General features: G+C 38.6%; 2 protein-coding genes across 5 annotated transcripts in view; one reads left to right on the plus strand and one right to left on the minus strand.

Moving 5' to 3' along the window:
* Window positions 1-655: 655 nt before the first annotated feature.
* On the minus strand, window positions 656-13,649 carry cahz (carbonic anhydrase). The gene is made up of 7 exons (XM_057858275.1): window positions 13,485-13,649; window positions 10,246-10,443; window positions 3,521-3,639; window positions 3,247-3,339; window positions 1,351-1,413; window positions 1,105-1,260; window positions 656-1,045 (listed from the first exon to the last, which is right to left on the minus strand). The coding sequence occupies exons 1-7, from the start codon at window positions 13,516-13,518 to the stop codon at window positions 926-928; spliced, it is 783 nt and encodes a 260-aa protein (XP_057714258.1). The 5' UTR covers window positions 13,519-13,649; the 3' UTR covers window positions 656-925.
* A 7,227-nt stretch (window positions 13,650-20,876) lies between these two features.
* The window catches only part of LOC130929578 (disks large-associated protein 1-like), a 113,361-nt gene continuing 109,069 nt past the window's right edge, over window positions 20,877-25,168 (plus strand). For all 4 annotated transcript variants that reach the window (XM_057856846.1, XM_057856847.1, XM_057856848.1 and 1 more), the window contains exon 1: window positions 20,877-21,031. In XM_057856846.1, coding sequence (XP_057712829.1) covers window positions 20,990-21,031 — 42 coding nt within the window. In that variant the 5' untranslated portion in view covers window positions 20,877-20,989. The remainder of the gene's footprint in view (window positions 21,032-25,168) is intronic.

A 25,168-nucleotide genomic window follows, 5' to 3' on the forward strand; every position in this document is an offset into this window, starting at 1 on the left:
ATAGTTGCTCTTCACCCAAAAATATATTTGTTTTATCCGATTACTCGATTAATCGATAGAATTTTCAGTCGATTACTCGATTGCTAAAATATTCGATAGCTGCAGCCCTAGAGTATAGTCTAAACAATTGTACAGTAAATTGTTGTCATAACATTTATACCATGTATATTATCTGAAATTGAGGCTTGTAAGTCCCACAGCATGGCAAGTGTGCATTTGCGTGTGCACCTTTTTCTGCATATGTTCCGGGACCTGTGCCCGTCTCGTCATCCCTGCGATGTCATACGGACTTTGCGTTCCGGCACCTTATGATTTACAAATTAAGCACTGCATATATTTAACGGTGAACTACCGGCAACCCAAGCTGCCAGCATTTTACAGTTTTTTTTTTTACAGTGTTGTTTCCTGTGATACTTACACCAAAAGACATGCAGCTGAGTAGCCTGTAAAACTCCATAAATAACTTATAAACTGCTGGGTTCAAAGTGAGGGGCGGGGGGAAGTGGCTCATATGGAATTGAAAGGTTTGTCCACTGAGCTGTATTATTGATTTCATGCATTTGTACTCAGTAAAAAATGGAAGATACACCCAGGCAATATTCGTAAATTCAACTCAAATTTGCTGTTTGGCAAAAAAGGAAAACAACTGCTCAAGTGATTTTTAATCAGTGTTTGCTATCATTTATTGATCCAAAGCATTTCTTTCACATTGGAAGAAATCTTACCACTAAACAGATACGTCACTTAAAGTTGCAGATACATCTGGTTGAAGAACATGTATTTAATTCTACCTTTATGTAATGGCAGATGAAAAAAGATCCATTATTTTGTCACCATTAAATAATTTTCACACCAATGAATAGAAATGGGATGATTTCTTGCCGCAGCAGCCCTCTGGGAGACATTGCCATTAATGAGGCCTTCTTTATCTGAAGGAGGCGCGGACCTGCCGGCCCTTCAATGGCTGCGGAGGCCGGTAGTTGTCTGCCATGCAGCACTCCTCCTCTCCTTTTCCGCTGAACAGCAGGCTGCGGAACATGGCCATCTAAGGATGGAGGACGCGCATTAGAATGCGTCACGGTCGTGTCGGCCGGCTCCGAGTACCTGTGCAGGGCTGACACTGATAGGTTCCTTGAGAACGATCCATGTGACGCTCTCCAAAAGAGGCGGTGTGGTCAGAGAGCCATCGTATGTCCAATAATCCAGTGAGACGGGAAGGAGACTCTCGGGGTTAAAGTTAGGAAAGGTGGTCTGCGTTCCCTGTATCACACAATCAAAAGAGAAGAAATGAAGCGCAAATTGTGTATTTCTCGCCATGGTAATGTTAAGGAAAGTGTGTTTTTCTTTCACCTTTGTTTTAATGGCATCCAAGCCATCCAACACTTTCTGCAGTTTGGGGTTGGCAGCACCAATCTGGAGATGGCAAGTCAAGCAATTTTGTGATTAAGTTATTACTAGAGGTGGGACTCAGTTATTATCATTTTCATTATGTTCAGACTTACTGTACATTTATCCCTTTTCACTTGCTGAATGTGCTGGTTCATTCAACACTAGGTACATTTTCAACCTTTATATAATATTTTAATGAAATTTGTGATGAATGAATTGGACCTTTCAGCCAGATTGCCGGAATCACCTGGCCGGCCAAACTCCAACAACCCACCCAAAAGGCCAAACTCCGCACGTTCACCTTAGTCTTAACCCCTTGTACTGACTTCGTGTTGAAAGCTGGAAAAAGGCTTCGAAACACGAGTCGACGATTTATTCTGAGTCAGCAGCAATCATACAGCACTGAGGGACCCAGGCGAGGATTCAGGATCACCATATCAAAAGTCAACAAAAGGTTCCAGAGAAAAAAATGACAACGCTCCATTTTGAAAGCTGGAAAAAGGCTTCAAAGCACAAGTTGACAATTTATTCAAGTTGATAGCGATCAAGATTCAGATTCAGAATATTTATTGTCATTGTTACAAAAAGCACAATGAAACTTTGTTTGGAGCATCCATACAGCTCATGCAGCTAAGTTGGTAAAGTGCAAAACCCATAAAATAAATACCCATCAGTACCAAGTGTAAGCATTGACACAGTTTTGGACATATGTACAACAAAGATTCAACAGCAGCATGAGGTCACGTCAGTGCTAAAATGCAGAGCAAAAAATATACCAGTTAAAAACAGTCATAAATCAGTGCAAAACCCAGATAAATTAATCTGGTATAATCAAAATCAAACGGCAAGGCGAAACAGACTCAGGCGAGGAGGCAGACTCATTCCAAAGTCACCATATCATAAGTCAACAAAAGGTTCCCGAGAAAAAATGACAATGCTTAGTGAAATATTCAGTCTTTTGGAGGCTCTCGCGGGGCGGTCTTCCTTTAAGGCAAAACAGTACCGCTTTTGTCCACCGGCATTGCTAAAATCGACCAAAACTGAAACGTTATCAAGTGTTGCTTTAAACGCACGTTTGATTGGCTGATGACTTGACCCAACACACTCACACCCCCACAGCCCTGACACAGACAACATGTCGATAATATGCCGCCGCCTCAGTCCGCTTTGAAGAGGATGGATATTAGAATTTTTTTTCGGCCAGCAGCAGCAGCAGCTGCAGCCACTGTAAGTAAAGTAATGTCAATGTTGTGGAGGTGGGAAAAACACCCTTAATTTTGCTACCGTCCAACCTGCATCAGAGTTAGCATAACCTCAAACTGCCTAACGTCCCTATGCAAACCGACGCCCTTGCTTACGGGTCACTTCCGGTCCATTTTGAAACATTTCCTGTTGATTTTTCAGGCATCTACAGGTTACTTCCTGCTGGTTTTGGGACACTTCCTTGTTGGCTGCCATTGACGGTGTAGACAGCCAATCTGTCTTGACTGGGAGAATGAACAAATTTAACTGCCGATGTGAAAGTGAGCAATAGTGCAAGCACTCCATCGCACATATCACCAATCTACGGTTTTCCAGCTCCAGCTGTCAAAATAAAAGCATGTGATTTTTTTATGTAAAGTATGAATGAGCTACAACAGGCAGAACAGCCCTGCCAGGGGGCCGGATCGGACCCCCTGGCGGCAATACATTTGACATATCTGGTTTAAAGTGGCATGAATGAAACATGTACTGTAATTAAAATGTGTTCATTTTTAAAAACTCATTTAATCTTTTGTAATTCAATAATTGTAATGAATGTGTTCAAGTCCCATCCCTCCTCATTACATCAGTGTTGACTGAAACGGCTCAACCCACCTTGAGTAAGACCCCGACCACAGCGAGTCCATCGGGTTGACTGGCCGCCTCTCCGAAGCTGGGATATTTGGTGTTCCAGTGCACCAGGTGAAGCTTACGAAGCAGGAATAACAGAGAATAACACTGTTTACTTATATAACCAGTGATATTTCGAAAAAAAAAAATAATTGCATTTTCGAAAATTTTTTTTCCAAACAACTGCGTGTAGGGTACAACACTGTTACTAACTACCACAGCACATAAAGTATGCTGTTTATTCTATTCATGCCATTACCTCACAGGGGAACTTGATGCCATTGACGGTATGCTCAGAACCTCTTTCATCACTGGCTCCCCAATGGAAGTGAAACTGCTTCAGACGGTAAGTTCCAGAAATAGGACCTCCAGTAAGAGCTGGAATTAAATAATAGTTGTCATTTGTATTATAAACAACATAACATTGCACCAAAAAAAAAAAAAAAAAAGTATTGAAAGGTAGGTAGGTATATAGGCAGGGGCACTGCCAGGGATTTTGGGCCCCATGAAAAGATGTCACTTTGGGCCCCACCACCAGTGCCGGGACACACACACACATTTAGAGTATCAACTACGTAATTTCCTGCATTCTGGTGAATCTTTACGCACTAATTTGTGCATTTTCTGCATTAATTTAAGATAAAAATAATATTTATGTAAACATACAGCATACACTCCCCGGCCACTTTATTAGGTACACCTGTCCAACTGCTCGTTAACACTTAATTTCTAATCAGCCAATCACATGGCGGCACCTCAGTGCATTTAGGCATGTAGTCATGGTTTAAGACAATCTCCTGCAGTTCAAACCAAGCATCAGTATGGGGAAGAAAGGTGATTTGAGTGACTTTGAACGTGGCATGGGTTTTGGTGCCAGAAGGGCTGGTCTGAGTATTTCAGAAACTGCTGATCTACTGGGATTTTCACGCACAACCATCTCTAGGGTTTACAGAGAATGGTCCGAAAAAGAAACAATATCCAGCGAGCGGCAGTTCTGTGGGCGGAAATGCCTTGTTGATGCCAGAGGTCAGAAGAGAATGGCCAGACTGGTTCGAGCTGATAGAAAGGCTAGAGTGACTCAAATAACCACCCGTTACAACCAAGGTAGGCAGAAGAGCATCTCTGAACGCACAGTACGTGGAACTTTGAGGCAGATGGGCTACAGCAGCAGAAGACCACGCCGGGCGCCATTCCTTTCAGCTAAGAGCAGGAAACCTTTATGACCACAATGTACCCAACTTCTGATGGCTACTTTCAGCAGGATAATGCGCCATGTCATAAAGCTGGAATCATCTCAGACTGGTTTCTTGAACATGACAATGAGTTCACTGTACTCAAATGGCCTCCACAGTCACCAGATCTCAATACAATAGAGCATCTTTGGGATGTGGTGGAACGGAAGATTGGCATCATGGATGTGCAGCCGACAAATCTGCACCAACTGTGTGATGCCATCATGTCAATATGGACCAAACTCTCTGACTAATGCTTCCAGCACCTTGTTGAATCTATGCCACGAAGAATTGAGGCAGTTCTGAAGGCAAAAGGGGGTCCAACTCGTTACTAGCATGGTGCACCTAATGGTGTACCTGATATCATCTATAAGAAATGTACTGAAGGCCATCTTTTAACATCTAAATATATGTTGATTAGAAATATTCTCGAAGCAAATACCATAATGAATGACTTAGAAAAAATGTTTTCTTTTAACTATACTACAGTACACATTACAACTGTTTTAGTATAAAGAGATTGCTGAGGGTTTGCCTGCTGTAAGCTAAAAGTGGAGCAAACACTAGCTAGCAAACAATTACAGTATTTCATTAGGTAGTAGGCTGAGCCTCATCTGGAAACTCGCTACAGCTCCGAAGCGAGGGCCCTTTTTAACAAACTAAATTCAATTGATGACAAACTAAATTCAATAAATGCTTGACAAATTGGATTCAAGCCAATTTTAAAAGAGAAAATTTCCACACCAACTTTCAACATCTGGAGGATACTAAAAAAATGCCGTCATGATTTGGAATTCATGTTTTTGAATAGGTCAATGTCGCTCAGTGAGGCCAGGAAAATCTCGTATTTCTTACGGAGTTAGCAGGGACCTCGTTTCGGAGCTAAGATAACAGGTTAATTTTCAGCCCTACACTGACACAAGACACCAACCGTCCTTTGTGAAGTACTTTGTCACATCCTGTTGGCCTTTTCTACCCATCTCCTGTTTTGCTCTCTTTTCCTTCCTCTTTTGAAAAATAAAAATACACACGGTCCCAGGCTTGAACTGGGACCGTGTGCTTTGGTCAGATGAGACCAAGATTGAGCTTTTTGGTAACAAGCACTCTAAGTGGGTCTGGCGTGCCACGAAAGATGCGCATGCTGGAAAGCACCTCATACCCACTGTGAAGTATGCGGGTGGGTCAGTGATGCTGTGGGGCTGTTTCGCTTCCAAAGGCCCTGGGAATCTTGTTAGGGTGCATGGCATCATGAATGCTTTGAAATCAAAATCTGTTGCCCTCTGCCCGAAAGCTGAAGATGGGTCGTCACTGGGTCTTTCAGCAAGACAATGACCCTAAACATATGGCCAAGTCTACAAAGAAATGGTTCACCAGACACAGAATCAAGCTTGTGAAACATCATAGGAGACGATTAGGTGCTGTTTTGTTGGCAAAAGGGGGTTGTACAAAGTATTAACACCAGGGGTTCTAATAATTGTGACACACATTATTTGATGTCAAATATTTTTTTCTTTATGTGGGCTTTTTTCCCCACTGAATGAATGCATTTGTCTTGAAGGTTGGATTTTTCTCTTTTTTCCATTAAGGTCCCATATTATTTGAATAAAAACAAAAAATATTAGAAGCTAAGAAATACATCTTTTTCACAGGTGCCAATAATTATGGAGGGCACTGTAAAAGAAAACAATGATTTGTACATGTATACATGCAGGTATCTTAACATTTTTAAATAAAATACTGTATTTTAGTGCTGTCAAATTTATCGTGTTAACGGGCGGTAATTAGTTTTTTAAATTAATCACAATAAAATATTTGACACAACGCATGCACGGAATGATGCGTTCACGCGTTGCCTCAAACATTTTACAATGACACCGTTTTAGCACAGTGAGAGCGAAAAGGCAGAGAAATGCAGTGGACACAGGTGTTCACTGGACCGCGCCTTATATTGGCTTAAGCTTTGCCAACTCTTTCACAACAAATATAAGTATTGTGGCGAACGACGTGGGGAAGAATGACAGGAGACGATCTTTTTCTTGACACGCTTTTTAGAACACAATGCAGAACATACTGTATACCATTTGCAGCCACCACTGACAGCCATGGTTGCCTAACTTCCCATCATACATTTGGCCTGAACAGTCAAGTCGCTACAGTATTATTCAGTGTAAGCACTACAAAAATAATATTCCTATCTCTTACAGGAGACGATCCTTTTCTTAACATGCCTAATTGAACACAACACAGAACATACTGTATACCATTTGCAGCCACTACTGACAGTCGTGTTTGCAGAACTTCCCATCATGCAGTCGCTACAATATCATTTAGTGAAAGCACAACAAAAATATATTCCTGTCACTCAAAAAAATAATGTTTACAAAAAGAAAAGTGCTCAATGCAAAGAGAACTGGCATTCCCAATCAAAATAGCTAACTCAGACTTTGCCTTGGCTAGATCTCTAATTAATTTAAAACTCGCCATTGACACCTTGTGGTGTATTTCAGTTAGGGCTGTCAAACGATTACAATTTTTAATCGAGTTAATTTCAGCTTAAAAATTAATTGTAATTCATCGCAATTCAAACCATCGATAAAATATGCCATATTTTTCTGTAAATTATTGTTGGAATGGAAAGATAAGGCACAAGATGGATATATACATTCAACATACGGTACGTAAATACTGTATTTATTATAACAATAAATCAACAAGATGGCATTAACATTATTAACATTCTGTTAAAGCGATCCATGGAGAGAAAGACTTGTAGTTCTTAAAAGATAAATGTTAGTACAGGTTATAGAAAAATTATATTAAAACCCCTCTTAATGTTTTCGTTTTAATAAAATTAGTAAAATTTTCAATCAAAAAATAAACTAGTAGCCCGCCATTGTTAATGTCAATAATTACACAATGCTCATGGGTGGTTAAACCCATAAAATCAGTCGCACCAAAGCGCCAGCAGAGGGCGACAAAACTCCAAAAAACACAAGTAACAAGTGGACATTGCACTGTGCTGTCCTTTTAATCTGTTTGAGTAGGGCATGTGCGTTAATTGCGTCAAATATTTTAACGTGATTATGAAAAAAAATAATTACCACCCGTTAATGCGATAATTTTGACGGCCCTAATTTCAATCACTACCTTACGTAGGTAAAGACACTGTGGAAGAACGGCAGGGAGCCCATGTGACGTCCCGCTTGGCGACGTCAACAATGGTGAGCTATTAGTTTATTTTTTGACTGAAAATTTTACAAATTTTATTAAAACGAAAACATTAAGAGGGCTTTTAATATAAAATTACTATTACTTGTTTTAAGAACTACAAGTCTTTCTATCCATGGATCCCTATCACAGAAAAAATGTTAATAATGTTAATGCCATCTTGTGGATTTATTGTTATAATAAACAAATACAGTATTTATGTACAGTATGTTGAATGTTTATGTCCGTCTTGTGTCTTATCTTTCCATTCCAACAATAATTTACCGAAAAATATGGCATATTTTAGAGATGGTTTGATGAATTGCGATTAATTACGATTAATTAATTTTTAAGCTGCGATTAACTCGATTAAAAATTTCAGTCGTTTGACAGCTCAAATTTATTTATTTATTTTTTAATTGACAAAAATCTGCAATGGACTGAGGGTGTGAAGTTTGAAGCGAGATATTGTGAGGGATCACCGTACTGCCATTGTGCACACCCTGAATGGAGAAAAAGCGCGAGCATGACAAATTTGGACTGAAACGGCTGTTTTTGGATGGCGAAAAACAAAATAAGATCCTCAACAAGCCCTGCTGTGAGTGACTTCCAGCGCCCATGTGCAAGACTACATTTGAGTAATTATTTATTTACAGTGGGGCAAATAAGTATTTAGTCGACCACTAATTGTGCAAGTTGTCCCACTTGAAAATATTAGAGAGGCCTGTAATTGCCAACATGGGTAAACCTCAACCATGAGAGACAGAATGTGGAAAAAAACCCCCCAGAAAATCACATTGTTTGATTTTTAAAGAATTTATTTGCATATCATGGTGGAAAATAAGTATTTGGTCAATACCAAAAGTTCATCTCAATACTTGGTTATGTACCCTTTGTTGACAATAACGTTTTCTGTAACTCTTCACAAGCTTTTCACTCACTGTTGCTGGTATCTTGGCCCATTCCTCCGTGCAGATCTCCTCTAGAGCAGTGATGTTTTGGGGCTGTCATTGGGCAACACGGACTTTCAACTCCTTCCACAGATTTTCTATGGGGTTGAGATCTGGAGACTGGCTAGGCCACTCCAGGAGCTTGAAATGCTTCTTACGAAGCCACTCCTTTGTTGCCCTGGCTGTGTGTTTGGGATCATTATCATGCTGAAAGACCCAGCCACGTCTCATCTTCAATACCCTTGCTGATGGAAGGAGATTTTCACTCAAAATCTCCCGATACATGGCCCCATTCATTCTTTCCTTTACACAGATCAGTCGTCCTGGTCCCTTTACAGAAAAACAGCCCCAAAGCATGATGTTTCCACCCCCATGCTTCACAGTGGGTATGGAGTTCTTCGGATGCAATTCAGTATTCGTTCTCCTCCAAACACGAGAACCTGTGTTTCTTCCTAAAAGTTTTATTTTGGTGTCATCTGACCATAACACATTCTCCCAGTTCTCTTCTGGATCATCCAAATGCTCTCTAGCGAACCGCAGTCGGGCATGGACGTGTACTTTCTTCAGCAGGGGGACACGTCTGGCAGTGCAGGATTTGAGCCCCTGGTGGTGCATTGTGTTACTGATAGTAGCCTTTGTTACTGTGGTCCCAGCTCTCTGTACGTCATTCACTAGGTCCCCTCGTGTGGTTCTGGGATTTTTGCTCACCGTTCTTGTTATCATTTTGACGCCACGGGGTGAGATCTTGCATGGAGTCCCAGATCGAGGGAGATTATCAGTGGTCTTGTATGTCTTCCATTTTCTAATAATTGCTCCCACAGTTGATTTCTTTACACCAAGCGTTTTACCTATTGCAGATTCAGTCTTCCCAGCTTGGTGCAGGTCTACAATTTTGTCTCTGCTGTCCTTCGACAGCTATTTGCACTTGGCCATAGTGGAGTTTGGAGTGTGACTGACTGAGGTTGTGGACAGGTGTCTTTTATACTGATAATGAGTTAAAACAGGTGCCATTAATACAGGTAACAAGTGGAGCCTCGTTAGACCTCTTTGACAGCCAGAAATCTTGCTTGTTTGTAGGTGATCAAATACTTATTTTCCACACTAATTTGGAAATAAATTCTTTAAAAATCAAACAATGTGATTTTCTGTTTTTTTTTCTCCACATTCTCTCTCATGGTTGAGGTTTACCCATGTTGACAATTACAGGCCTCTCTAATCTTTTAAGTAGGAGAACTTGCACAATTGGTGGTTGACTCAATACTTATTTGCCCCACTATATTTGTTTATGCATTTGTTTTGCAGCATTTATTTTTCTAAATGAAGCAATGTCTATCAATATCTTCATAGTGGTCATACATCCCACCTATTGGCCAGATAGTGACGCAAAGGAGCAGTGACATCTTCAGATGTGGTTATCTGCTGTGGTGCACGCAGCAGGGCGGAGGCGTAAACAACCTACTGTAGCCAGCCAGATAAAAGCATCAGGGAATATTTACCATCAGCATATGCAGTACTGTGTAGATAGTGAGTATAGTGCTAAACCAAACTGTGGCTGTGGTTGATTGAGACAAAAATATGAAGAGTCGGACACTTACTAGAAGAATCGACGTCATCCAAATAGTCCACCTGGAAAGAGTGCCCGTTGTTGAGAATGCTCAAGGAGTTGGACGGGTCATATTTAAGTTTGAGAGGCTTGAGGGAAGGAGAAAACTGGGCTTCCTTTGGGACGATGTTGATGGGAGACTGTCTGGGTCCGTTGGCGATTGGGTAACCTTCTTCCCATTTGTCAGGGCCTGTCAAATGTATCATTATTAGCCGTATTATTACTTAATTTAGTGATAGACGTCCCATCTACTTGAAGCGGGAGGGATTGCAGCGTTGCCGTCCCTACCACTTCATATGAATTGGACGTCTAGCGCTGTCAATGTAATCCAATGAGTTAAAAGAACAGAAAATGTGTTCTTCCTCACAAATGAGTTTATCACTAGTAGACGTCCAATCCATTTGAAGTGGGACGGTCTATTATATTAGACATCCAAATAGGAGTGTCCTGCTAAATGAAGTGGTCACTTCAAAGATGAAGCGTTTGCGCATGCGCAGCCTTGAGTGCACACCTAATATTTTTGGGTTGATACAGGGCCGGCCCAGGCCATTTGGGGGCCCTAAGCAAAATAATGCCAAGGGGCCCATATTTTTGGCCACAGTGTACTGTGAAACACATACATGCAGTCCAACCCATATGTCCACATTTTGTGTATTTATCATATTTTGTCGCATTGCATACTTCAAACTTCTCACCCCAAATGACATGTAATGACAAGAAAATTGATGTTTGCATGGATAAACGGCAATATGCGCCACATTATTCACGATGCTCTATTAACAATGTATATAAAATGAGGTTGCCAGATTGGGGGCCACCTAGTGGTCAGGGGCCCTAAGCAGCTGCATAGTCTGTGTATAGGCTAGGCCGGCCTTGGGTATGTAGATATTATCTTAAGTTGAAGTTTTTACAGATTAGAATTAGGTAATGGGAGTCAAATTTAACCATTTTAATAAAGTTAACTTGCTCACCTAAATAGTTTTGGTAAAATGTACCATACTTTTCGCACTATAAGCCGCCACCCACCAAATTTGAACTCGGCTATCCGTGTGAACGAGCTGCAACCGGGATGGGCGGGCATGGATGTGAAAGGCCTTGGCTTCAGGGTGCCGGGGACCCGAAGAAAAAAATCAGTCAAGTCACAAAAACGCCATTTTTAAAAATAGATAAGCCGAACTGGACTAAAAGCTGCAGCTTTCCTCACTGTATTATGGAATATTTACACCAAAAGATATTAACAATTTATATTATTTGACGGCATCATAAGATTGTCATAAGATTAAATGAACCACCCTGAAGCTTTGAACCAATTGGCTACAAAGCTTCAAAAACCTTCATTTGGCCGTCACTGCTCCCTTGGGGGAGACGGTCAACCTCTGCTGCCACCTGCTGTCAACACTGTTGTCGTCCAACATGCCTCCTAGCATGCATTGCCGCGCTACAAATGTAAATAACCATGTTCTGTGCTAATTATTTCTTTAGTTACTATTCCAGTTGTTTCATTAATTGCTAGTTATGGTATTTGCTAACACAATTTGACAGTGGCGCCATTAGACTGTCATAAGAGCGTCATAATTATGACATGACACTGCCAATAGCATTAATGAATGCCTATGACAGATGTCATTTTGTGTCATTCGGCAAATGATCTCACTTTTGAATGGATATAAAACACCAAGCTGGACATAAATGGATTTAGTGACATAATTTGCCGGATGACACTTAATGACATCTGTCATAAGCATTTTATTAGTGCCCATATTAGTGCCATGTCATAATTATGACGGTCTTATGGCAGTCTTATGACTCCGCTGTCAAATAAAGTGTTACCTACTAACCCAAATAAATCAACAAATAAGCCACACTGGACTATAAGCCGCAGGATTCAAAATGAGGGTAAAAAGTAGAGGCTTATAGTCCGAAATAGGGCCGCAGCTATCGATTATTTTAGTAGTCGAATAATCGATGAACTAGTTAGTTCGAATAGTCGAGTAATCGTATAAGGAACCAAAAAAAAAAAAAAAAACCTGAGCTGAGCCTCAAACGGTATATAAACCCCCCCCCAAAAATTAAGGATCTATGTACAACAAAAGAACATTTAGCTAAATTACATAGCAAAAGGTTGCTAGCTTAAATGCTATAAAAAGCTAACTTTTTTTTTCTTTTTTAACAATGCTCTTAACAAATAGTTCAGACACATATTCCCACAGAAAAACAGCTAAATATACCTATAAACTACATTATGAATGCATTAAACAAAAACATTAGCTCAAAAAAAAAAAAACTTAGCTTATGTTGGTCTTAACAGGGAGTGGCTGGGTTCAGTCACGTGAAATGAGGCAGACTATAGGGCAGTGTATCCACCCTAATCAATAAAACTAAATGCAAACACTTTCAAAACAAACCATTACAATGCCACTTTAATAAAACGAATACTCGAAGCAGCAAAATTTAATGTGAATATATTTTTTTAATCGAATACTCGAGTTAATCGATTAATCGTTGCAGCACTAGTCCGAAAATTACGGTATATCATAATACACATCAAAATCTTTTTTTTTTTTTTTTTTTTACATTGTAGTAATAGACTTATTTAAAGTTATAAATTTAATTTTTAAGAGCCACATGACTGGACGTTTGTCACTGTCAATGGCAATGAAAGAGTTCATTTAAAAAAAAAAAAAAGGGGGGGGGGCTTTAATTTATGTTGTACTAAATACGGTATCGAGTACTTTTTTTGAGCATCAATATCGAGTTAAAAATTTTGTTATCATGACAACAGTGTGAACTGAACTCAACTGAACTTAATATTGCAAGCAGTAAAATGTACATAATAAAAGTAAGTGTAAATTGTTACAGTGATTTTATCAAGTAAATCCACCTGTTATTTTTTTTCAGTGAATAGCTCCAATATGTGAAAATCAGTCGACTATGACAAGCAAATGTTGATTCGGAAAAAAAATATAGAAATAGGCTAAGGACCTCAAACTGCTAAAGGGTGAAACTATATGAAGAATTTGTATGAAATAAGAATATCGAAAATGCCGATTGCATGAAAACTAAAGAATACAGAAAAAACTGAAGGTAGAGTTAACCACAAATTGTATACAATCAAATAAAAATAATTATAAAACAAACACATGAAACAGAGAACAACCAACAAATTGTTAGCCAGTGTAATAATTATAAGAATAATTACAATATGCGCGAAGTAAAGTCTTATTAACTCACCGTTAGACGGTCCGTATCCCCATTTATGAGACATGTCTGCTCCTGTGCGCTACCGGAGTAACACCAAAGTGGATTTTCGATAATAAAAAGGAAATTGAGAAGTGAGAGGTCGATGCCAGCAGGAGGTATTTATACACAGTGGGCATCTCGGGTGCCCACTCGGGTGGGTTTGGCTTCTTTCTACAGCTGCGTCTTCAGTACGTACATGTCTCGTTTACGGTCCGAATTATTCATCGTGTGGCCAGAAATACATTTGTGTTGTTGTTTTTTAAATTCTCTATGAAGTTTAGGTCCACCGAATTTTCTTTAAGCGTTTGCCAGCGCTCACTGATCGTTACGTCATATTCGTAAACTGCATGCGCAGTCGTGGATTGTTCTCATCGGGAAATAAATATATAACAAAACACAATCCATTCGAAACATTTAAAGTGTCTTTCTTGGTTATTTATTTAGTTTGTAATTGTGTAAATGTATAGGGGGAAAAACTGGTTGGTGTAGTTTGAATTTGATCTAAACGCAAACAAACTGATTCAACAACTTTGTCTCAGAAACAAAGTACTTATTTACTTACTTTCATTGTTAGTAGTTTTGCTGACTCAAACTGAGAAGATGTTTCAGTGGAAATTAAAACGTCACGATAGGAAATGAATCGTTGTTTAAATGATAAATGGACTTTTTCTACAAAACGACCGCCCATTCATCTCGTTTTACCCCATAATATGCTACTGTTTTTGACTCACACAGAATTAGGTTCCGTTCAGAAAGTATCTCTTGCAACACCTTTATTTAAGAAAGAAACAAACAAACAAACAAAAAACCCTGTAAATAAAACGTTTTTTTTTTTTTTTTTTTTTTTTTTTTTTTTAAATAAAAAGTATTCTCCTTCGTATTATGCTAAGTTAAAAAAATGAATTTAAATCCTCACAAGTTTTAGTACACTTTAGAAACGGTTTCTCCTTACGTACAATAATCAACATTATTTCTTTAGGCAGCTCAATAGCTTTGATGCAGTTTTTCATTGAGTGTATACTTGTCACCAAGGGCATACTGTAGGTTTGGTCTGAACAAAAGGACGATATAACAGCATAACCTGCATATTCACTTTTTGCTAGGGACCAAACAGATTGGGTTAAAAAGACTAAAGAGATTGGGTGAACATTCATCAAGAATATGAGCCTAATTAATTGATAAGCTAAATCAGGGGTTGGCAGCCCAAATTGTTGAAAGAGTCATATTGGACAAAAAAAACAAAACAAATATGTTCGGAACCGCAAAAAATTAAAAGCCTAATTAAGCCGAATAATGAAGGCAACACATACTGTATCTGTATGAACTATATTGGCCTACTATCAAAATGACTAAGTTGGCTAAAAGTACATAATGAGACTTCGTGATTTAATGTTTATTTTTGCTGCAGTGCATCCAACGCACTACGAGACCACTTTGTTGTATGATGCCACCTCAAGTTTAACTTCATTACAATATTAATGAATTGTATCATTACTTCTATAAAATCATAGAAATGCAATAAAGAAATCCGGTTTTTGATGTCATATTTATTTTGAGGTTTTGAAAAACAACAAAATGGAACGTGCATAACATGCCCCTTATCTGGGCATGTCTTTGATTTTCTTTATTATCTCGGTTTTGTTTTTGAAGTCTGCAAATAGGTGTTCTGATATGTTGATAAATGTGTCCTTCATGTACTCACCATCTGTGAACAGTTTCCCACGCTTTATTATCTCCCGGGTTGCAACAAAACATGCAGCAGTAGTGGAGTTTGGTGATACAATCCACTTCTTAAATCTATTTTTGCACTCCTCTAAGTTCTTCAAAAGTAAACAATCGCACTTTTTCTCTCACTCCCCAATGGGTACTCGGCTTCAAATGTAGCATGCCTTCCCTGGAAATGTTTTTCCACATTACTCTGGGGGAAAAAAAAAAGAAAAAAAACACTGAAAAAAAATACTTCATAGGGAATAACATAAATAAATAAAAATAAAGTCTTCCTTTAGGTAAAACACGATTGCTTTTGTTCACAAGCAAATAAATAAATAAAACTAAAAATGAAAATTGGGGAGACGAGGGTTAACCACGGTTCACTACATTTCTCACAGTTTAATTTACATGAACAGTAGAAAATACATACAGGAGGATACTTGTCTATAAGCAGCTTCCTACTCGAGTGATGTGATCTGCTCTTTGTCAAAATCACACAGATGAAAAAACTTTCTGCTTTAACTAAAACCATCCAAACATCAGATTTTCATATTTTAATTACGATAAGATGCAAACAATGACAGAAGGGGGAAAATATCATCAGACAATGCTTCTCATCAAGACATTTCTTACCAGGTGTGTGTTTTATAGTGGGCAGGGCAGCTTTAAACCACTCATCCGTGATTGGGCACACACCTGACTTAAAATGTTTGGTAAAAATTGGATTCGCTTGCTCTTTAAGTCTCCTCAGACAATGGGTTCACTTACTTATCCCCCACCCCCTTCTGTCATTGTTTGCATGCTATCCTCATTAAAATATGAACACATATAAATTAGGGCTGTCAAAATTATCGCGTTAACGGGCGGTAATTAATTTTTTTCATTAATCACGTTAAAATATTTGACACAATTAACGCACATGCCCCGCTCAAACAGATTAAAATGACAGCACCGTGCAATGTCCACTTGTTACTTGTGTTTTTTGGAGTTTTGTCGCCGTCTGCTGGCGCTTGGGTGCGACTGATTTTATGCACCATGAGCATTGTGTAATTATTGACATCAACAATGGCAAGCTACTAGTTTATTTTTTTATTGAAAATTTTACAAATTTTATTAAAACGAAAACATTAAGAGAGGTTTTAATATAGCATTTCTAAAACTTGTACTAAAATTTATCTTTTAAGAACAAGTCTTTCTATCCATGGATCGCTTTAACAGAATGTTAATGTTAATGCCATCTTGTTGATTTATTTTTATAATAAGCAAATACAGTACTTATGTACAGTATGTTGAATGTATATATCCGTCTTGTGTCTTATTATTCCATTCCAAAAATAATTTACAGAAAAATAAGGCATATTTTAGAGATGGTTTGAATTGCGATTAATTACGATTAATTCATTTTTAAGCTGTGATGAACTCGATTAAAAATTTTAATCCTTTGACAGCCCTACTATAAATGTTTGGATGGTTTTAGTTAAAGCATACACTGTATTTTCATCGGTGTGATTTTGACAAAGATCAGCTCACATTTGATGGTGATTTTATGCAGAATTGTGAGAAATTCCAAAAGTTTCAGATATATATATTTTTTTATTCCACTGTTAGGTTGCTCAAAAATTGGTGGGGACAATTTGAGCATCCTGAAAAGTTGCTCGCGTTATTTCGCTAACGTCCCTATGCAAACCTACGCCCTTGCCTGACACAAAATGTTATCAACCACAAATATTTGTATTGTTATTAATATGCCAGCCAAATGAAAAGGTTTTTCCATCTTCCCATAACATGATTCTCTTCAATCATGCTCCATTTAAAAGTGAAAGCATACATTACTGTAACCACAGTCTTTTACCGGTGGGCAGACAAAGGCTAATCACACAATGCTTTTATTTTACCCTTCTTTTATTTTTCATTTCTTTTCAGTCCTTCCCAACAAATACACGCAGGACAAAGAGCTTTAACAAAATGTTTTCTAACTTGGTGTACATCACGAGTCGCAGGGCTCTTGAAATTCACCTGAGCAGTAATTTGCTGCCACCTTGGGGCTCTGTAAGAGATTGATAATTAAGTAGGTGAAATAGTTTTTCGTGTAAGTCATACTTTTTCACATTTACTCTTGACGAATTTTCTCGTAAACAAACATGAAAAAACAACTTGGAAAAACTGCAAAGCCTACAGTGTCCAAATCATACATTTCTGTTAGTTATCATTTACAAACAGACTAGACACTTTTTGAGTGATAGAGGCCAACAAAACACCATACTTCGTCAAATAACTTAGATTTTTCAGTTCAAAGAGGTATCAACAGGAGTTGAGATGCAGTCTTTTCCATAGCCCTGCAATATCCTGATGCCTTAGGCAAACATGCTGTTTGACATTCTTCCCACTCTCAAAGGTTGACTTGATCCAAGTGCAATAGTTGGACTCAATTCATTCAAATTTCCATTTTTCCCCGAGTCGAAAATTGGGATTTATGTTTAAACGTTTCAGGGACAGTCGACAAGGTTCAGTTGGCACTTAAGGCCTTTAACCCTTTATAGAGCAAGTGATTATTTTTGCTCATTTATTTTTCTTTTACCTATTTATGTATATGGTGGAAAACCAAAGGCGTAGCTTTGCATAGGGACAGTAGGGACAAAGCACTATCAACATTTATTTATGCTCAAATTGTCTCCAACCAACTTTTACATAACCTTATCTGCCTTATATAATGCGTTCAGTTATATATGTAATTTAGATTATATTCCTAAACTGTTGGCCAAAAGTATTGGCACCCCTGCAATTTTGTCAGATATTGCTCAATTTCTCCAAGAAAATGATTGCAATTACAAATGCTTTGGTAGTATTATCTTCATTTATTTTGCTTGTAATGAAAAAACACGAAAGAGAATGGGAAAAAAAAAAAAATCATTATCATTTTACTAGGGCTGTCAAAATTATCGCGTTAACGGGCGGTAATTAAAAAAAAAAAATTAATCACGTTAAAATATTTGACGCAATTAACGCACATGCCCCGCTCAAACAGATTAAAATGACAGCACAGTGCAATGTCCAATTGTTACTTGTGTTTTTTGGAGTTTTGTCGCCCTCTGCTGGCGCTTGGGTGCGGCTGATTTTATGCACCATGAGCATTGTGTAAGTAATTATTGACATCAACAATGGCAAGCTGCTAGTTTATTTTTTGATTGAAAATTTTACAAATTTTATTAAAACGAAAACATTAAGAGGGGTTTGATATAACATTTCTATAACTTGTACTAACATCCATCTTTTAAGAACTACAAGTCTTTCTATCCATGGATCGCTTTATCAGAATGTTAATAATGGTAATGCCATCTTGTTGATTTATTGTTATAATAAATAAATACAGGACTTATGTACTGTATGTTGAATGTATATATCCGTCTTGTGTCTCATCTTTCCATTTCAACAATAATTTACAGAAAAATATGGCATATTTTATAGATGGTTTGAATTGCGATTGATTACAATTAATTAATTTTTGAGCTGTAATAACTCGATTAAAAATTTTAATTGTTTGACACCCCTACATTTTACACAAAACCTCAAAAATGGGCCAGACAAAAGTATAGGCATCCTTTGAAAAATCATGTGATGCTTCTCTGTGTAATTAACAGCACCGGTTACTTATCTGTGGCACATAGCAGGTGGTGGCAATAACTAAATTACACTTGCAGCAAGTTAAAATGGATTGAAGTTGACTCAACCTCTGACCTGTGTCCTTGTGTGTACCACATTGAGCATGGAGAAACGAAAGAAGACCAAAGAACTTTCTGAGGACTTGAGAAGCAAAATGGTGAGGAAGCATGGGCTATCTCAAGGCTACAAGTCCATCTCTAAAGACCGGAATGTTCCTGTGTCTACCGTGCACAGTGTCATCTGTTAGAGGCAGGAATTTGAGCACTACTTGGTTTGGTGTTAATGAGTGTGTGTGCTTGGAGTGGGTGTGTCACTGTCACTCTGTCACCAAATTAATACCATCTGTGACTACCTGGGAAAGTTTGATTGAGGTAGGAAGAGAGGAAGCAGGGTGCCAATTTTCTGTTGACCGCCAGCTTTCCATACGCCAGCATTTCATTTAGTATTCCATCTGTTCGTATTAGATTCGCCCTATACGCTCATATTTGATAGTTTATGTTTGGTTTACTTTAAGTTCTACACGTTCATGGTGACGGTGCACACTATTGGAATACAGCGTATGTAGTAGACGAACGTGTCACCAGTTCAGCTTTAGCGGACGGGAACGTGACAAAATTAAAAGTAGTAATCTGATCAAAGTATACACGTGATCATATTACGAAATTAGACAAATGAAAGCCATCGGATGACCGTCCAAGCGTGGCCCGAGTCTTAGTGGATGCAACGCGTCTGACAGAGCCCCGCTCTCCCCTCTAGGTGACTAATTAGACACTCCCACATCATCAATAAGTGTAAAGCCCATGGCGCTCTGGCTAACCTCCCTAGATGTGGACGGAAAAGAAAAATTGACGAGAGATTTCAACAAAAAATTGTGTGGATGGTGGATAAAGAACCTCGACTAACTCTGAGGGTATAACCTTGTCAACCCGTACTATCCGTCAGCGTCTGAATGAAAAGGGACTCCACGGTAGGATACCCAGGAAAACCCCGCTTCTGACCCAGAGACATACAAAAGTCAGGCTGGAGTTTGCCAAAACTTAGCTGAGAAAGCAAAACATGTTTTGGAAGACAAAAGTACAGCTTTTTGGGAGAAGGCATCAACATAGAGTGTACAGGAAAAAAAACGGGGCCTTCAAAGAAACGAATACTGTCCCCACAGTCAAACATGGTGGAGGTGCCCTGATGTTTTGGGGTTGCTTTGCTTCCTCTGGCACTGGACTGCCTGACCGTGTGCATGGCGTTATGAAGTCTGAAGACTACCAACCAATTTTGCAGCATAATGTAGGACCCAGTGTCAGAGGTCATGGGTCTTCCAGCAGGACAATGACCCAAAACACACTTCAAAAAGCACTAGAAAATGGTTTGAGAGAAAGCACTGGAGACTTCTTAAGTGAGTCCAGACCTGAATCCCACAGAACACCTGTGGAGAGATCTAAAAATGGCACCCTTTAAATCTCAGAGACCTGGAGCAGTTGGCCAAAAAACAATGGTCTAGAATTCCAGCAGAGCATTGTAAGAAACTCATTGTTGGATACCATAAGCTCTTGTTCGCAGTTATTTTGTCTAAAGGTTGTACTACCAAGTATTAGGCTGAGGGTGCCAATACTTTTGTCCACTCCATTTTTGGAGTTTTGTGTAAAATGATCATGGTTATTTTTTTTTTCATTCTCTTTTGTGTTTTTTCATTGCAAGAAAAATAAATGAAGATATTATTACCAAAGCATTTGTAATTGCAATCATGTTCTGGGAGAAATTGACCATTATCTGTCAGAATTGCAGGGATGCCAATACTTTTGGCCAGCACTGTATAGTAATTGCTAATATGGACGTTTTTTTTTTTTTTAAATGACCAAAAATAGTCACTTCCCCTATCGAGGCTTAAAGTCTTGAATATCAAAAATACATTTAAAAAAAGTCACTTGCTCTATCTCCGCGGCGAAGAAAATACACCCGCTGTTATTTTGGTGAGCCATTTCCGGAAGTGTGTCTGCTTCGAACGGAGAATTGATTTCATCTACTGTCCGCAGGCTTTCACCACTTGATGCCCACGCATTCACACGTTCACGCATTCTCTCACTCATATTCCGCCGGTGACTGCGTGGACATCGCCGCGGACGCGTCTTTGGATGCTATGCGTTGAGCGACGATCATGTGAAGATCTGACCGAGGTAAGACCACTTTACACGGCGCGACACGTTCAGGAGTGAAGCGTTGATCAATAGCGATGCTGCTGTGGATTAGTGACTCACCTCGCACCTGCAAGGAGAGCCTGTTTATGAGTGATGGTCGTCGGCTGGTGGCTTCTTCAACTCCGCCACTCTTGCGTTCAAAGGTGGACTATCTCAGCATCTTCAGCTGATGGAGATCCACCCATGTGTTGATTGCAACCCCCCATCGTCATCAATTGTCTTCTGCATTCTCTTTCAATATGTCGTTTCTTGAGTTCCAGGATGATCTCAACACCCACAATTTAGTGGCGTGCGTTTTTGGCAGTATGATTTCAAGAAGTGAAACCATCAGAGTTCTTGGTAGCAGCTTCAAGTCACGCCTCTTGAACCCTTTTTATATGCAGAAATTATGATTTCCTTAAATGTTATTACATTAATATAGGACTGTGGTCTCAAAGTTGTATCCAAGGGGCCAATCATTGCCCGCGGGGCTGTATTGTGCAGCCCCCATTTGACATCAAATTGTAGGATTAGCGTTGCTCACGTGTATTTTGCAATGGCAAATCCCATTGTAATTAAATTATTGGATTAATTGAAAGATGCATAAAAAAAAAAAAAAAAAAAGATTATTTAAATAGTTATGGCGGAAAACACTTGAAGTTCCGTTACAATTTGGTCGAATTTCAAAATTATCCTATATGCATGTGTGATACATCATTGGAAAGCTTAAAATCTCAATTTTCTGGGGAAAGAAACATTTTGAACAGGAGGCCATTTAAATCTTTTTTTTTTAAACAGCAAAACCCTAACTGTAGGTGAGAGCACGCAAGAGCAGAATTAAAGACGCCATGATTTTAACGAGATATTATCCCGTACTTACCATGTTTCAATCCAAAAACTCCATGTAGCATGTATCATCGAGTGTCAAGACACAGATGTGAGTGGCCACAGCTGGATTTTGGGGGGGATTTTATGGGTGAAACATGGTAATATAAGAAGGGTCGCGATGCAGAAATCGCAGACATCGAGGAGTGGTTGAGATGTTCTCTTTCATGTATTTACGCTTTTAAACGTTTCTTTTTAAATTTTTCTTTGTTTGGATCGATTATTAGTCATCTAAAATATTGGGGAAAATGTAACAAAAAAGTACAATTAAGCAATAGTTATGAGGTAGATATCCGTGACCTTATTACAGACACCATTTTTTTCATTGCGACGTAATTTGTTTAAAAGTTTAAAATATGCGAGAGAATAATATTTTAAAGTCGTTTAAAAATAAATAAATAAATATTGGACATCGATTAATGATTCTAAGCTAAAAATGACAGACATTTCGAATAATATAATTACTGAGCTTCTTTTTATGGCTAGGTTGAAACAAAAGCGGTTGCGCGACGTCTGTAAATGGGGGTCTCCAGGGTAAAACGGACAAATTAAAAATAGTTCGGGGGCTTCATGCGCCATGACTCTTCTATTGCAGCATATAGACATACTGTATTGTTTTTGAAAACACAGCAGTTCTTTTGGCTTAAAATACAGCAATTTATTTTAAATTTTTCGGACTACAACTCGCACCTGAGTATATGTCGCACAAGCCATAAAATGCCCAACGAAGAGGAAAAAAAAACAATAAACGTCGCACCAGAGTAGAAGTCGCATTTTTGGAGGAAATTTACTTGAAAGGCAATTTAATATAAAAATTAGGGCTGTCAAAATTATCGCGTTAACGCGCGGTAATTAATTTTTAAAAATTAATCACATTAAACTATTTGACGCAATTAATGCACATGTCCCGCTCAGACAGTATTCTGCCTTTTGGTAAGTTTTACAGCAAGGGTTTTTGTGCTGTCTAACAGCGAACTCTTGTGGTCGCTTTGCAACATGGTGTACATATTATGTTAGTAAGCGAAATGTTATATTTTTTGTATGAGACGCTTTTTGTTTATGTTTAGTGAACCTGTATAGCGTGCTAAGCTAACGTTGTTGCTAATGCAATGCTTGTGTACTTTGTAGTTTTACGACGGTCTAAAGATGACAATGGTTTGAGGCCATTTTATTAATAAATCAGATGAAAAAGAAAAGTCTGATTATTATGGCGTCGTTCATTAGCTGTCTAGCTTTGGAAAAAGTAGACGCTTCGGAGTGAGGACAGCATAGACAGATTTAAATGACAGTAGAGTGAAATGCCCACTACAGTCCTCATGTACCGTATGTTGAATGTATACATCCATCTTGTGTCTTATCTTTCCATTCCAACAATTTATTTTACAGAATATATACAGTACTGTGCAAAAGTTTTAGGCAGGACACCTGCCTAAAACTTTTGCACAGTACTGTATATATATTTTTTTGATTATTAAATTTATTAGGATCATGGAAGCTTCCACTTGGGGAAAATATATACATACAGTATATCCTGTATATACATAATATAATAAAAATATACAGTACTGTGCAAAACTTTTAGGCAGGTGTCCTGCCTAAAACTTTTGCACAGTACTGTATATAATTTACAGAAAAATATGGCATATTTTATTGATGGTTTGAATTGCGATTAATTGCAATTAATTAATTTTTAAGCTGTAATTAACTCGATTAAAAATTTTAATCATTTGACAGCCCTAATAAAAATACAATAGAGAACAACATGCTGAATAACTGTACAGTGTACAGTGCATGAACAACGAAATGCGAATATACTGTCCTCACCAGGACGCTACGGCTCGGTCCTGGCTATTCAGCGGGCTAAACTCCCAAATGACGATGCCGGACGTCCGTATAATTTGCTGAATCAATTTGGTCCTCGATAGCAAACAGGTTCGCATCAACGTAAATAAATGATAATTAGGTACTATTACAGCAAAATAACGTAACAGGTTAGCATGCATTCGCTAGCATTAGCACATCGTTCAAATAACAACACAACTAAGCTTCTGATCGTGGGTGGAAAACACACAACAACAACAGAAAAGATGATACACGCAGGCGTTGCCTCTGTAGAGATATTTTAAAAGCATAAACAATGAACGTAGGTTCGTAGCCGTCTTTCTCTCTCGCTAACTCGCCCACTCACTCACTCAGAGCTACGTAGCTGTCCGTCTTCTGGCGTGTGAGCGCTCTTCTCCACGTAAACAAGTGCGAGTGCACCCCCACGTGGAGGTGAAAGCGCCACAAACTAAATGCATCCATTTCAATATAAAAAAGTCCATAATACAATTGAACATACATTGCCAAAGGCAGAACGTGAACGCGGCCATAGCTATTAAGAGTTATTCAGATAACTATAGCATAAGAACATGCTAACAAGTTTACAAAACCATCAGTGTCACTCCAGAAGCACCAAAATAACGTGAAATTATATCATAATGTGTTAATAATTTCACACACAAGTCGCTCCTGAGTATAAGTTGCACCCCCAGCCAAAATATGAAAAAAAAAAAAAAGAAACGCGACTTATATTCCGAAAAACATGGTACCCCTTTTAACTTGCTGAAAGCGGCACTTCAACCCAAAACCCCATTTTTTGTAAGGCAAAGCACTACCGCTTTTGTCCACCGGCGTTGCTGAAGTCGTCCAAATCTGAAAAGTTACCAAGTGTTGCTTTAAACGCACGTTTCATTGGCTGATGACTTGACCCAACACACACACGCGCACACCCCCACTGCCCCCGACACAGACAACATGCGCTTCCTCCGCCCCCATTCGATGAGGATGGATATTGGACGTTTTTTTTGGGCAAGCATTAATGTTAATGTATGTAAATGTAAAGTAATGTCAATGTTGTGGAGGTGGGAAACACACCACTAATTTTGCTAATCAGTCCGACCTGCAACAAAGTTAGCATAACATTAAACTGTGAACTTGCTAAACTGTAAAACTCGAGTAGGAAGCTGCTTTGCCAGAGAAGTGTCCTTCTGTTTGTATTTTCTACTGTTAATGTTGATGTAACTGTGAGAAATGTAGTGTTAATGTTAATTTAACTGTGAGAAATGTAGTGAACTCTGCTAGAAACTATAGAACTAGAAAAATGTGAGCAAGCAGCTGCTTAGAGAGAGAGGGGTGCTACATAACCTAATATGTTGCTCACACAGCATAATCATAATTGACTATACATAAATTTATCATTATTTTTTTTTG

This window comes from Corythoichthys intestinalis, chromosome 14, assembly GCF_030265065.1.
Source record: "Corythoichthys intestinalis isolate RoL2023-P3 chromosome 14, ASM3026506v1, whole genome shotgun sequence".
Lineage (NCBI taxonomy): Eukaryota > Metazoa > Chordata > Actinopteri > Syngnathiformes > Syngnathidae > Corythoichthys > Corythoichthys intestinalis.